Source organism: Cyrtonyx montezumae, unplaced genomic scaffold (assembly GCF_038088225.1).
Source record: "Cyrtonyx montezumae isolate F1298 unplaced genomic scaffold, pur_monq_1.0 scaffold_2, whole genome shotgun sequence".
Lineage (NCBI taxonomy): Eukaryota > Metazoa > Chordata > Aves > Galliformes > Odontophoridae > Cyrtonyx > Cyrtonyx montezumae.
In genome coordinates this window covers 44,608,293-44,623,471 of record NW_027071936.1, presented here as the reverse complement: position 1 = coordinate 44,623,471, position 15,179 = coordinate 44,608,293, and the positions used below count along the sequence as shown (strand labels likewise).

At 34.9% G+C, this 15,179-nt stretch overlaps 1 protein-coding gene across 8 annotated transcripts in view; it reads right to left on the bottom strand.

Annotated features, from left to right (window-relative positions):
* FRYL (FRY like transcription coactivator) overlaps positions 1-15,179 on the bottom strand; it is a 152,277-nt gene that overhangs the window by 63,576 nt on the left and 73,522 nt on the right. For 5 of the 8 annotated variants that reach the window (XM_065737049.1, XM_065737048.1, XM_065737043.1 and 2 more), the window contains 8 exons: positions 12,737-12,816; positions 11,945-12,025; positions 11,344-11,512; positions 10,261-10,353; positions 7,166-7,264; positions 5,605-5,706; positions 2,732-2,776; positions 122-225 (listed from right to left, as the gene is read on the bottom strand). In XM_065737049.1, the coding sequence (XP_065593121.1) occupies positions 122-225; positions 2,732-2,776; positions 5,605-5,706; positions 7,166-7,264; positions 10,261-10,353; positions 11,344-11,512; positions 11,945-12,025; positions 12,737-12,816 (773 nt within the window). The remainder of the gene's footprint in view (positions 1-121; positions 226-2,731; positions 2,777-5,604; positions 5,707-7,165; positions 7,265-10,260; positions 10,354-11,343; positions 11,513-11,944; positions 12,026-12,736; positions 12,817-15,179) is intronic. The other 3 variants (XM_065737046.1, XM_065737050.1, XM_065737047.1) reach the window with 1 other exon arrangement.

Genomic DNA, 15,179 nt, shown 5'->3' with positions numbered 1-15,179 from the left:
AACAATGAACATAAGTTCCTCTGCTTATCCAACAAGCCCAACCCTGAGGTGACTTCAGAATCTTTTTTAATATCAGTAGGGAAAAAAAAGCAACTTAGAATCTCTTGCAAAATAAACTTACCTTTGCGTTACAGTGTTGCTTTCACATTTTATTCTAATAACATAAACCCACAACAACCTATACAAAGATTCCAGTGCAACTCGAGACATTTTGGGATCTTTATTCTGTAAAACAGAAGAAAAATACAGTTACTGTTGCCTGTGGGACATTCAGGAAATTATATTATTACTCTTCTGACTTCTGAGAATATTTTCACTTCTTTTTCAAGAACAAAAGCTGAAATGTTTAACACTGACTGTAAATTTTACTGCTTATATAAAAAACCAAGTGTGCATTGCATATTTCCAATACTACTTAAATACTTAACTAGTAATTTCAGATTGTTTTATATACACACCGAAAGCAGAAGATTAACTAACAGTCCTCAGATTGAACACCATGAGCATAATGCCTCAAAGAACTTAGAAAGTATTGGATACCTTCTTTATAGCAAACTACCTAATAGTTTTGTCTAAAACATGGGAGTAGCTGCTTTGGATCAGGCACAGAGTCCATCTAAGTCCAGTATTCAGTTTATGAGAGCAGACAGTAGCAGGTGCAGAAGAAAAAGAGTGCAGGGCAAGCATTAATAAATTATGCATGGTATGAAGTTCTTTTTCATCCCTAAAGCTGCTCCTAGGAGTTTAGCTTTCCTCTTTCTATCTCCTTCACTGTTCAGAACACTGAGTGACAGTAACGTTTGTCATACCAACTTAAGTAACTTCTTTTTTTAGCTAAGGATGCTCACTGTATTCATATTCTTGAAGTGTTCAATGGGACTCTTGGAATTCACTATTAGTATTATGAACTGGGAGTAAATGACTCCCACTTGGAACTTCTTAGGCATCATCTCAGTTTAAAAAAAAAGAATTCTTTCCCATCTCTAGTGAAGTCTTGATGTTTCAAGACACGATGTTTCTGCCTGATGGCTTGAACATAACTGTTTTCACTTTTTCTAGCCTCAACCACAAGCCAGTGATTCAGAGTAGCACTGCTACTTTGTCCTTCCAGGACATACAGAGCATAATAGACTCTGATAGTTTTGATTTCAATCAACTTAAACTGAGCCTCCTCCCCCCCAAAAAACCAAACCAAACCAAACAAACAAAAACAAAACAAAAAAAAAAACAAAAAAAAAACCCATAATTATTTATCATAGCTTATGTACAGACCAACAGACCTTTATGTTCCAAGTAAGATTATGAATTCATTTGTACATACATGCCTTAGCAAAGACTATCCAAAATGCAGCATTTAGAACTTCTCTTACTAATAGTAACCCACTTGAGTAATGCTCTGGTTTTCTTATATCTGATAATTCAAAGGGGGAAAACAATTTACAGCTCCAGAAGGAAATAAAAATGTAATAATAATAATAATAATAATGATACTACTACTAATAATAATAATAATAATTAAGTTTAGGTAGCAGGTACTTCTGTAATATGGCTTATATTATAACATTCCATAGCTAAGAAGGTTTATCATTCTGATAGGTTATGAAGAATGTTGCTCCTTCATAAGAAAAGCAAAATGTATGAATAGGCATTCACTTTTTAAAAAGTGTAAGAACATTAAAAATACAGCAGTTCTTCCAGACTTAAGCACTGAAAAACTTCAATATCTCTTACTATAACTAGAAAGAAAGCGAATATTCTAGAAAATGGCTTTTTTGTCTAATTATGGCACTCTTGTTGTACACCTGCTGTTAGTCTGCCAGTATTTCCTTCCCTCTTCAAGAACACTGCATCTAGAATGCAGTACATGAGTCTATGTAGTCCCATAACGTGACTACATTTCAGCATTTTAGCTGATGTATGACAGATTTTAAAGCATTCCCTTTTGTGGGTCATTTGTTTTTTCCAAACACAGTTCTGTTTCAAATCTCAGAATTTTTCAAATGGATGATATCAGAAAAGTTTGGAATAAACTTTCAAGAACTGTATCTTGATTATAAAACAAAAAAAGAGCAAATCTACAACAGTCTTACACGACACATTAAGACAAGTCAATGAAACATATCTCAATGAAGGCAAGAAATAAAACAGCATTTTTCCATGTTAGTCAAATGTAGTCACTTACTGAAGAAAGTACTTTTTAATACTGATGTTAAACTTTTCTTCTGTTCTGAACTAAAACATTTCCTACTTTTTAAAACCTGCAAAACCAACAGTGTAAAAGTCTTTCAAGTTAGTGCACTGCAAGTTGTTACAGTAAATCAGTTTCACATTTTTTTATTGTGAAATTGCTTTCAAGTTTGCTCACATGCAAGACATTTTTTGGAACAAATTAACAGAAAAAAACCCCATACATTTGAATACGTAGTTTAATTCCAATGGAAACATGCACTGCTGTTTAGGGAAACCAGCTATTGATATGAAACCTCAAGAAGACATATTCTTACCCGTAGCACAAATTGATATCAGTTTTATATCTTTCTCCTTAACTCCCTATCACAAAGAAAAGACCTTTAAAACACTCTGCGTCCTGTGGCTTCTTAACAATGCTAAGAGCATTTTTACAGAGAAAGGAGAGTACAAAATACAATGATTAACATGAAAAAGTACAAAATACATTATTTACGTGAGACAAAGCAACATTTCACTGAGTTATAACAACATATTAACTCACCTGCAGTGTTTCTATTTGTTTTCTGATACTGTTGTTAGATGGCATCTAAATAAAGCAATGTGAGACAGCAAAACATAACAAACATGAGAATGGGAGGCACATGCATGTTAGATGAAAAAAAGCACAAAAACAACAGATAGCTGTATACTAAGGACTCTATTCAGTAGAAATACTGTTTGTTCTATAGTGGCAAAAAAATAAAAAATAAAAAAACCCTTCTCTGACTTTTAAGGTTTCAAGGTAACAGACACCAAGGCTAAACTGTTCAAAAACCCTTCTTTTCCACTCAACAATGGTGCAGGATGATACACATTTTTTCCTTCTCATTCCAGCAGCTTTTCCACTGAATCCTTCCTCTCCGTGTAAGATGTGGTACGGATGCCACAATTCAACGTCATTCAAGAATAAGTTTTCTGACAAATCTAAAATTATTTTATCTAAATACTAGTCAAAAAAGTAGGCAAAATGATTTTGCAATACTGACCAATGTTACTGTCTGCTGAACAAATTCAAGACATTTAGCTCTCCAGAGCTCAAAGCTACAGCAGTAACTTAGCTAACTGTAACCAAGCTAACATGCTGATCAAGGTCAGAGTTGCATATGCCAAAGGTCTCCACTTGGTATCCTCCAGGTCTTAACCAAAGCTTACTACTCACTTATCTGCTATTTGCACTGGTCCAGACACAGAGCTATTTAACCCTTCCTTGTAGCAGTTAACAGCAGGAAAGAAAAAGAACTAATGCCCTAGTAGGGCTGCTCTCTTTGAGAGGCTGGGATGTTTTCTCCACAAAGACCACTCCATGGATAACTAGCAGGGCATGTGCTGAAACCAAGTGCAAGCAGTTTGCAAGGACAATAAATCTTGCTGGATCATGTTATCAAGGACAATGTAGCCACCAAATGAAGTAACTGTACTAAAATGCAGCAAGGTAAGGCAGGATATGAATATAGTGCACCAGTTACTATGGAAAGACTGCCAAGGTCTGAGCTTCCACCCACAACAAAAGATGGCTTAATTTTCCCCCACTGAAGTGTGGCCAACAGGGCATTCCTTGCCAGATAAAAGAATGCACTTGGCAGTCATCATGAAATGAACTGAGCACCATGAGATCACAGCTTGTGTCACCTCTTCAGGACTTGCCAGTGGGTCTCTGCTCACTGTACAGCACTCCTGTGACAAAGTCTAGGTGCTGTTCATTGCTGCAGCTTCTTAACTTCCCTAGTTTCCTCCACATGTCAGGGCTAAATGAAACTTTTTAGCACTTCAAACTATTTCCCAATAACTCTCATGCCTACTTCATTAAAAAACATTGAAGACACTACAGATGATGGGTTTGGAATCCTGACTGCATTTTACATACTTAGTAACCACAAATAAATAACTTTGGTCACTAGGAAATAAGGAAATAAAATGGGGAAGGGAAATCTAAAAGACTAAATTGCTGTGAAATTTAGATTTATAAATTAATTAGATTACTTATTACAGATTGCATGCATTTAATTAGCTCCAGAAACAAAGGAACACATTCATTCACAAGACACAGGAGGACAGTCAGGATGTAATTTTTAAGATTAACCTTAAGAAAGTTTCTGCATAAATTTCTTGGCACCTACCTGCCTCCCCATCCCTCCCCACCCCCCCAAAAAAAAAACCCAAGAAAAAAAAAAGAGTATTTGATAGACCAAATTAAAGCAACCCACAAAACATCCTAAATAACGAATTGATGGCAAAGCATCAAGACACTGCAAATTCTGAGTTGCAGAAATTCGCAGCTAAAATTTCTGCTGAATAGAGCCCTACAGTAAACATGTTAAGCTGTTAGTAGATAAGAAAACTCAAAATATATATATATATATATATATAAAATGCATGCTACCAGTTAAACTCACTGGCTTTTATAGCTTTAAAACATCCATTATCAGCAATGGACATTATGCCAGAAAAATGCAGTTCCTAGACTGTAAGATTTTTTTTTAAAGCTTTAAAAACAAAACCAAAAGAAGCCTCCATAAGCAAAATAAACAACAACATAAAAAATCCAGGCAAATATCGCGAGAGAATGTTAGATGAAAAATATACAAAAACCCAACAAGCAACAGAAAAGTATGAAAGATGTCATGGAAACAAAATGATCCTTAACAATCCAAGCAGCTAACCCTGTTTCCATTAGACTTCATGCTGGTTTTTATATCTTACTAATAACCTTTGGAATCATCACTCATATCTAATCAGAATGACTACTGTGAAGGTCAATCAAAGAATTTATTACAATTATCACAACACTTAGGCAAAATCATGAACTACGTTAATCAAAATTATGGAAAGAAAATGTATAACAATTAATATTGTAAGTAATTTATGAAATGAAATCTCTAATTTTTAAGCACTGATATCTCTACATTTATCAATTGACTTTTGTTTATGATACTATCAACTGAAGCCACAAGGTTAAAGGGACACTGTAATTTTCATATAAAAAATACACATCACAAGCTGCAGACATTTATTTTCTGGACTACAGATTCATTTTCTGTCCCTTCAGTAAATGGAAAGCAGTGAGAAATTACTTTCTCAGTTGTAATCTTCACAAGAAAAATTACATTTTGTAATGTTGGTGACAGCATTTATTAGCAGATACTTCTGTAGATTTTACTCAACAAAACTGAAGGCCTCCATCAGGGAGATATGTTTCCAGAATTACATAAAATCAGTACTAATGGAGACTTCAGACTTTTTGTTTGTTTGTTTGTTTTATTAATCACAGTGTCCTTTTAAATAGCTAAGCACTATTTATTTTGCAGAAGGTGTCTGAGAACGGATTGAAACAAATGCTACTGATTTGCAAGTTTCTGAATTGAAAAGGTCTCTTACCTTCAGATGTGACAAACAGTTCTGCAGGAAAACGTGCCAGTTATTTAAAAAAAACTGTTTCTGACTGACACACAACAGGCAGGTGATCAATGGATACAAAGCCTATGAGTAGGGGGGAAAAAGAATCGATCAAATTGCTCTTAGCAGACCTCCCAAGTCTAGTACATCGAGAATGAGACAGAGAGCTCGTCCCTGTCTCAGGCTCCCACAGCAGCTAGGGACTGGTCACCAGATCAGCATTCTGCTGCAGCCTTTGCCCTGTACTAGGACATGTCTGCTAGTTAGGACTGGGTGTTGTAAGCTGTGTGCTGCAGAGATCATGGTAAAGTACCACAGTGGAGCTCATCTACTAAGGCCTGATCTCAAGTAAAGGCTGCTGGCAGCTCTCACCCTTCTAACAATATTCAGTTTCCCTGCAATCATATGAATCATTTCACGGGGTCTTCCACACTGGGAAAGGGAGCTGCCTTTCAGAAAAAAAAAATAAAAAAAATTCAATCAACTCAGTAAGAACTGAGGCAGGCTTGAGGTTGTCAGACATTTTACTGCTCCTCAAGGTCTATTTTGATTAATAAAAAAAGCCTAGTTTGATAAGCACTATGAATATGCAAACTTGGATGATCTAGCTTTGCTGTGTTAGATTTGTAAACATCATATCCCTTAAAAAAATACACAACAATTAATACCAAATCTGACTGTATATTGTCTTGTTATAGAACAAAAATTATCGAAAGAAGATAAATAGGTAAACTGTAATCTTGACATAACAGTCTGACTTCAAGAATAAATTTTAATAACAAATACTATCAACTGTTATTCTTATGTCATGGGTATAACCATATGCAACCGTGTAAATATGCTTTATAGTAAAGCTCACACTTCTATGAAGTCTCTAACATGAAGGAAGAATAAATGATACTAAACTCACTTGATTTATTCAATATGCCAATTTGAATGCCAAATTTAACTCTGTATTTCCAGTAAAATAAATCAACTTGAAATACGGCTGCACAAATCATCAAGAATTACCAAATAATGCAATAAGAAGAGATGTGGATTCTTGCTAAAATGTAGTCATGGGAGAAGACATCTGTAGAGATTTCTATCAGAAAGAGTTAATCAAATATTTTGGAAAAAAAAGAATAGATTATATGTGGAGAGGAAAAAAACAATCAGAACAGGGCTACTTCACAGACTGTTACTTTGCTGGAAAGTCTTGCCTGTGATTTCTATCCTCTAATTAAACATGATTTAAATGTATAAAATTATGTAGTTCTTATCAGAAGAGACACATTAGGTTAAGTAACACTGTGCTAAAACAAACTAAAACAAGTATCAATTTCAAAACAATCTCACAAGTGAGATAACAGCACCATGGTTTGCACAAAGAAACAGATCAAAATCAGAGCAAACGCAATATATGTAGCATTAATTGGATTGTACTTGAACTGAAGAGGTGGGATTTAAATTAATAGAGCTTTTAACTTTTCTTAAGACAGTGCATTAGCTTAAAAGCCTATGATGAACAAAATGGAGAAGTTGAAATATTTCTTTAAAATACCAGCGAATGCTTCTTTCTTGAACTCAAGTCAAAGGTAGTCTGATAAAGCATCTCCACAAAATTTTTCAAGCATGGCACATTCACTTCATTTTTAACAGCCTATTAAAAAAATACACACATAAATTGGTTTAAATTTCTTATAAAGAAGGTACTTAAAATATGCATTAGAATGTTCATGAATTTAAGAACATTAAAATGTTAAATCTCATGTTGGCTAAGCATTTGCTAACACTGAAATGTAAACACAAGCATAACGAATCATCACCACAGCTACGTAAGTTAAAAAACAACCAACCAACTACAAAACATTATTTTAAAAACGTGGTTTGTGTTCCACACTTAAAGAATAGAATACATATTTGCCACTATCTAACTAACAAAACTAAACTGAAACCCTTTAGAAGTATTGTAACGTATTTAAAAAATAATAACCATAACTTTTCCACTGTTCCGCTTTTCCCTGCTCTCCATTTCTTTTATATCCCTGAATGTGAAAAACTGAAAACTTAGAAATGACACACAGATGATGAGTAGTCAGTCAACAATCAGAAAATCAAAGAACTGTAGGGGTTGGAAGGGACCTCTAGCAATCATCGAGTCCAACCCCCTGCCAAGGCAGCTCCCTAGCCCAGGTTGCACAGGTAGGCATCCAGGTGGGTCTTGAGCTTTTCGAGAGAAGGAGACTCCACCACCTCTCTGTGCAGCTGTGCCAGTGCTCCGTCACTGCACTGTGAAGAAGTTCCCACGTACATTTGTGCGGAACTTCCTATGCTGCAGTTTATGACTATTACCCCTTGTCCCATCACCACACACCGCTGAGAAGAGTCCAGCCTCATCCCTTTGCCTCCCGCTCCTCAGATATTTATAGATGTGAACCAGATCCCCTGAGTCTTCTTTTTTCAAGGCTGAACAGACCCAGACCTCTCAGCCTTTCCTCGTAAGGGAGGTGTTCCATGCCCTTTATTATCTTTTAGCCCTCCACTGTACTTTTTATAGACAATAAAAGTGGTCCTTGCACCATTTGGAGAATTAACGAAGGAGATGAACACATCCCATCACATTTATTACCCAATCTGTTCTTGGATTCAAAACAGCCTTCTCTTCCACTCCCTTCATTTCTTACCCTTCTCTCTGGATGCCTCTTATAATCAATTTAAATATAATTTTCATGTACTACTTTATCCTTTGGTTTTTTTCTGTATTTACTGAATTCTGGCTTAGGTATTTTTTTTTATTGTTGCTGTTTTGTTTTGTCTTTGCTTTTTTGGAAAAGATTCTCTATAAATATAAGTTTGGTATAAGCACGTTCTTTACAACACTGCAGAAGCAATTCTATTTGCTTTCATTTTGTACTTTTTGACAGAGAATCAGAAAGGTGAAAGCGATTTCATCATTTCTTTACTTTTCCCAAAATAAGCCTTTTTTTTTTTTAATTACAGAAATAGGAGGTATTAAGATTTCATGTCCAAATTGCTCAGAACAGTCTAAACACATTAATGATGCAGAGAGATTAAAAAAAATACTATATACTGCAATGTGTAAAAACTCAAAAAGAAAGAATCAAGAAAGAAATTTTACATTTTAAATCAGTTTCATTTTATTACATCTCCAAATTATTTCTCTTTTGCTATTCTTAAGGTCTAAGTTATTCTGTACTCCCCAAGTGTCCCATGAGAAACTGGAGCCAGTTGTTACCAACACCAAATTACTGCTTTTGGTTATAATCTTGAGCTCATAGACCACCTTTAACTTTCCCTCTGTAAAATATTCACTCATCCATTACAACTGGAGGGTCCAATTCTAGTCATATTTTTTAAAAATGCCTGAATGACTCAGCAGGAGAATGACAGTAAAGAAGTGAATAATGCTGAAATCCCATAGCTTACTCACTAGTGATTTTCTGTACCCAAGATAACAGCAAATCCAGACTCAGCCCTTCCACCTACTTGAAAGGATTCAAATTTGCATCTCACGTAGAGAATGACTAACACTCTCAACTCTATTTCCACCTGGAATGGGGTTCTCAACTTCTGTTTAAGAAGCATCAATTGTATGAAATGATTAAAGATTCAATGAGTCAGAAAGATCAAGACTCCCTCACCAACTGCTGAAAGCACTGACTCAGCCACTATTTGTAGGAAGAGATCCACAGCTCATCACAGACACATGCACTGCACAGCTGATGTGCATGTCTCTGTGACTACCACAAACTAGTTCCAATCCAATGCTTCCCCTGTCCTATCAATAAATGTGTGGTTTTTAATAATTAGATTACAATTTCGTAAACTAATAGTCATATTTACCTAAATGCTGAGTACTTTCTCTATTCACCCCTCACTTGACCTGTCAACCAGCTATGGAATTCAAAATGACAAATGTATCTACCTCTCATCAAGTTAGGCCATTCTTCTCTAGAAAAGAGGATAAATATGCCCATTTAAGACTAAAACTCTAGTCAATAAACAGTTGCTATCAACACCACATCTCTGTGGTCATGCCCTAAAATGAAATATTGTCTAAATTTTAATTTTTTAGTGTTTTGTTAGTTTTTTTTAAATTCCAAAGTTAAGAAATTTGGAGAAGATAAACATATCCATGCAGGTCATGGCAAGAAAGATACATTTGAATGAGAAAGTAGAGGTCAAAGATATTCTCCTATGCTAGATTTTTTCTTCTTCCATAGGAGTTCACACTCAACCTACCCAACTGTAAAAATGTCAGATATATCAGTTTATTCTTGAAAGAACTTAGAGATTTCAGCTAATAAAGAAAGTCATTGGAATCTCTAAATAAACAAAGTATTAAACACACGAACTTCCAGTCTTTTAGAACGGTATAACACCATAGTGCTGTGATAAAATAGTCGAGAAAATACTGTTAAAAAGTCCTGAAAATCCATGGGGAAAGCAGCTAATCTGCAAATTGAACCAACACACTTCCCTTCAAAAGTTTACATAGGTGCTCATAAGTAGTTTACTTAGTAGCATTTTTAAATTATGAAAAAAATGTAATGTAATGAAGATTATTGGAAGCAATTTTATAATAAGAGCTTGACTGTAACAGAGGAAAATGGAGTAAGAAAAAAAAATACTTACAGCAGCCACAGGGATAAGAATTTCCACGAACAAACCAGCAAGTGCGTGCTTTATGTCTTTATCTTTTACTTCCAGGAAGTACTGAGCACATTCCTTTGTGATTAAGATTAAAAAAAAAGTTTTTAAAAAAAGAAAAAAAGACTTAAAAATATTATTATATCATAAACATTACTATCACATTAATTACTAGTTCAAATTTTGAAAATAGTTGGTCTTACTTTCTGTGATAATAACAACTTTACAGAAGATTGGAAACTTTAAGTACCTTTTTCCAAGGAACTATGAAAAAGTTGAAAGGGGAATGTTTTTTTCTACTCAGAATAAAAAAAGATGCAAGTTCTTCCTCTACTTTCCAAAAACAAACAAACAAGCAACTTATCATACACTAACATCATTATAAACTAATATTTTACATTTTTATATAGATTTTTATATATTTTAAATATATATAAATATTAGTTTATAATGATGTTAGTGTATGATATTCATTTGAATTTCCAAGGCGACTTTGATATATAGATGCAAAAACAACTTCACAGAGGAATAAACACCCATACATTTGTACACACACTCCATTGTGTAAAACTTGAAAGAAACTGAACTATGCACAAGTGTGGGAGATACCACAGGACTAATGTCAACAGTTGTTAAACAGATAAGCAATTTTTCAACCTTCAGAAGAAGCAAACAAAGATTCCAATTCTCCTTCAAAATGAACTGTTTTTCAAACAGAAGTGCTTCTTGGTATCTCAGCTATTTTAAAAAAGGTATCTCAATAAAATGGTTTGTCAACCTACTTTCATAAACAAAATCAGCAGATTGCTAGCCACATCCATTTAGTCTCAAACAATTTGATGTATTACAGGTTGGCCACATTATTAGGACAACTCAGAATGGGTTCTCATTATGGTGGGTACTCGTAAACCACGGAGAAACAAATGATTGATGTGTCTGAGAACTTTGAAACTAACAGAAAAGGATGAATCATGACACGACTGAGTAACAGATCACAGCAAGTACTCCTGCACTTTCATTACTTAAACTATCAAAATAATGCTTAATTCAGTTTGCACGTGCAATTACCTGCATGAACTGAAATGATGCTTCAAAATCCTCCACAGGATACATCTTTACTCGAAAAAACTTCATTCCCATAATCAAACTGATGATACTTTGTACTACATGAGGACTCTGTTCTTTTTGACGCAGTTCTTTTAATTCAGTGACAAACTTCTTCCTAACAGCTTGAAACCTGAACAAGGGATACAGATTGCATTTATTTACATTTTCTTTTACTTTTACATCACATCCTTAACTCAGAACTGATGTCTTTACTCTGTAACTGAGAAAAGCACCTACATTAAACTAAAAACAAACAAGACGAACCCTGATATTTAAGAGCTAGGCATTTCTAGAGTGATTACCACATTGGAATACACTTCTTAACAGAACAACTATTGACAGACAGAGGCCTCTTTTCTCTGCACCTAGAAGTTGATATCAAAGTAAATCATTTTTGTACTAAAGATTATTTCTTGATCTGTTCAAACTATTGTGCTGGAACATAAGGAGCACACACCAGACTACACTATTTGTTACTGAGGCCAGTAACAAACATAGCTATATTAAATACCCTTAACTCCACTATCATTTTTTCTCAGGAAGAGTCAGAAATTGAACTTACTTTGATTGAGCAAGAACCCCTGTCACTTCTGCATATAAATCTGCAATAATATGCACATTCCCAGTGTTGGTTCCTGAATACCTAGATAGAAAAACAAAAAAACAGAGAAGGCGTTAAATACATCTTAAATACACTTTTGTTCTTCTAAACTACAAGCGTGTTCACAATTACAAACACAAAGATGACATCCCTTGTCCTGGAATATAACCACAATAACAGTGAGATTCGTAAATAAAAAGCATAGGTGATATCTGGGCACGAACTGGAACACAGGAAGTTTTATCTGAACATGAGAAAGAACTTGTCACATTTTGGGTAACAGAGCACTGGAACAGGCTGCCCAGAGAAGTTGTGGAGTCTCCTTCTCTGGAGATACTAAAAATACACCTCGATGCTTTCCTGTGCTACCTGTGGTATGGAATCTGCTTTAGCAGCAGGTTGGAGTAGATGATATTCAGGTCTCTTCCAACCCCTATGATTCTGTGACTCTGTGTAAAGTAGTGTCATTTTGTTGAGCAGACATACACATTTTGCACAGGAAGTTTACTATTGTTATCTAACCTCAATCCTCTTTTCTGGCTCCGGTTGGCTATGCAAAATTATTATTACTATAGTAAATAAAGCTGTGCTTTTTCAAGATATGTGTTCAGTTTTTAATCACCAACCATTGCTCGTTTACAGTATCACCATAAATGTGTTACAGGTGAGGTAATCAAAGGACAACAATTATCACAGTGAAGTACAGGCTGAAAATACATACAAAACATCTTTTAGTATACGGGTGAAACTTACCCTTCCTTATGTTTAAAGTGCTTAAAAGCCAAGTTTAGGACTTCATGTACTAAAGGATCTGGCACTGGATGAACAGGTATCTGAAACAAAAGTGTTGTGTATAGGTAAGTAACTATGTACATATGTGTGGATGTACATGTAAAGTAAATAAATACGACTGTGAGATGCCCTGCAGAAATATCTCCTACTCCTGTTAGAGCACAAATCCTCTGCTGGCATATGAGGTCAGTTTCATTCTGCAAGATATGAACACTAACACAACCTGGAGATCTTAAAATCAAAGCAATATTGCAACCTTACCCCCGAGGGAAAAAAAAAAAAAGAATTTATTAATATGTACTAAGTCTCTTATATTATTTTGCACATGGGCTTTTAACGATTTAAATTGACTCTGAAATAAACTACTAACAGTAATCTAAACACTGCAAATTTGCTATAGAAACTCATCAGACATCAGTTGATCACTCATTGTTCTAAGCTTTCCACCTTTCCTTGCATGGTGCTATTACAACAGATTTAACCTCAAAGTGTAATTAATCATGATAGAAAAGAATACAAAATGCAAGAGTAACAACACAGAAGAGATGACCATTTAAGACTTGCTGCAAATGCAAGTAGACAAAATGACAAATCTTCCTAACACTAGGTAACAATTAGGTGACAAAATCATGCGATGTTTAGAAGGTCCTTTTTATAAATAAACAAAACATCAGTGGTTCCCTAACACCACTACCTTCCTCAGTTTCAGAAGGAAACAACTGCCTAAAAAACACAAAAAAAATACGTAAAAGATTACTGTCTCGGCCACAAAAAAACGAAAACACTTATTGCTACAGAATTCCATACTCTCCAGTGTAAACAAAGCGATTTATTCAAGAATTTCTGGTTACTGGAACAGGCAGTTTACATGGGTATATAATACAGTGAGTAATATGCAGCCATTTAAATAAAATTTTTGCTCCAATACAGGTCACAACTGTCACCCCCTCCAGTTGCTCTGTGCTTGTTACAAAAGAGGGTGGATCATAACCTTTTCATACTATATATACAGTTTCTAAGAACTACACAATGACAGGGCTTCCAGGAAGACAGGAAGGATGAAATATGAATACAAGTATGTTTACTGATAGAAAGCTATCCTTTTCCACACACTTTGACTGCCATAATGCAAAACACATTACAGGCAGAACGTACTTCCTTCAGATAACCTGTAGGACTACATTAAATGAAGGATTCTCTGTGACAGAGTGATCCACTGAAGTTATTTCCCAGAGAATAAAAACCTTACCAGGGCTCTTAAGAAAGAAAATATGGGCACGGTGGGTGGAAAGCAGGCTGTACTTCTGTGACTTTTGAATGCATTTTAAAGTAGACAGAATCCTGACCCAAAGCTTGCAGAGGTGATCTGGGCTAAGAATTTTTGTGGAATTTAAGGATCAAAAATAACCATACAAAATACAAAATAAGGAGTATATGGACCCCTAGCCATGCAGAGGACTGTTTGCTGGGTTTCTAAAGATGATTAGGAAAGGGATTTAGACAAAAAAATTATCTAACAGAAGAAATACAGACAAAAGCTGAGATAATTCCACATTTAAAAGTTCTAGATCAGATAGAATCTCCACTAAAAGTAGACATAAAAACCACATCAGACTTTCTGTTCAGAACTTTCTTCCCCATTTCAGAAGACTGAAGAATAAGCACTGAATTGGTTGATTCCAGAAAAACACTTATCTGGACTACATGATGTAGCTCAGGGTCTTATCAGACCAAAACTTTGGCACCTCTCCTGAAATCTGAACCCATTAGCAACATGTACACTACTCTACAGAGAAACTGATACCAGAATGCAGCAATCATCTATTCCATTTCCCTTTTATTTCCAGCACTGACAGAAACTTGACAATTTTCTAATAACACAGACAATACATTAATTTATTTTCTGTAAACACTAACATGTCATAGCGTGGTTCTTTTTATACTGTTGCTTAACTGTGTTGCTGTGTTGCAACTTATCTCTGTTTTCAAATATTATGTTTTCTTTTCTCCTCTCAAATATATAAGAAAAAAGGCTGTTACTTGAAGCCAAACTCTGCTACGTTATGCATATACCAATGCAAATTTTATATAACAAAACTTGTGCAAGTGCTATATTAGCAAAAGGCAAAATAAAATTACACATCCTTTCCAATTTATAGAAATGTGACATTTTAGTCTTACTATGCACCAACTTCACATTGTATTTCAAAAGTGTCTAAGAACAAAAAAGATGCTAAACGTGAATAAAATGTTATTTTTACAACTTTACTTTTTATACTGCATTAGCAGTTTTGGCTTAGTGGATCCAAGAAATGAACTGAAATAATATGGGGCATAATTACAACCTTACATCTGCTTATCATACTTCTCCAGGTTTTTTTTCCAGTTAGAGGGGATTAAAACT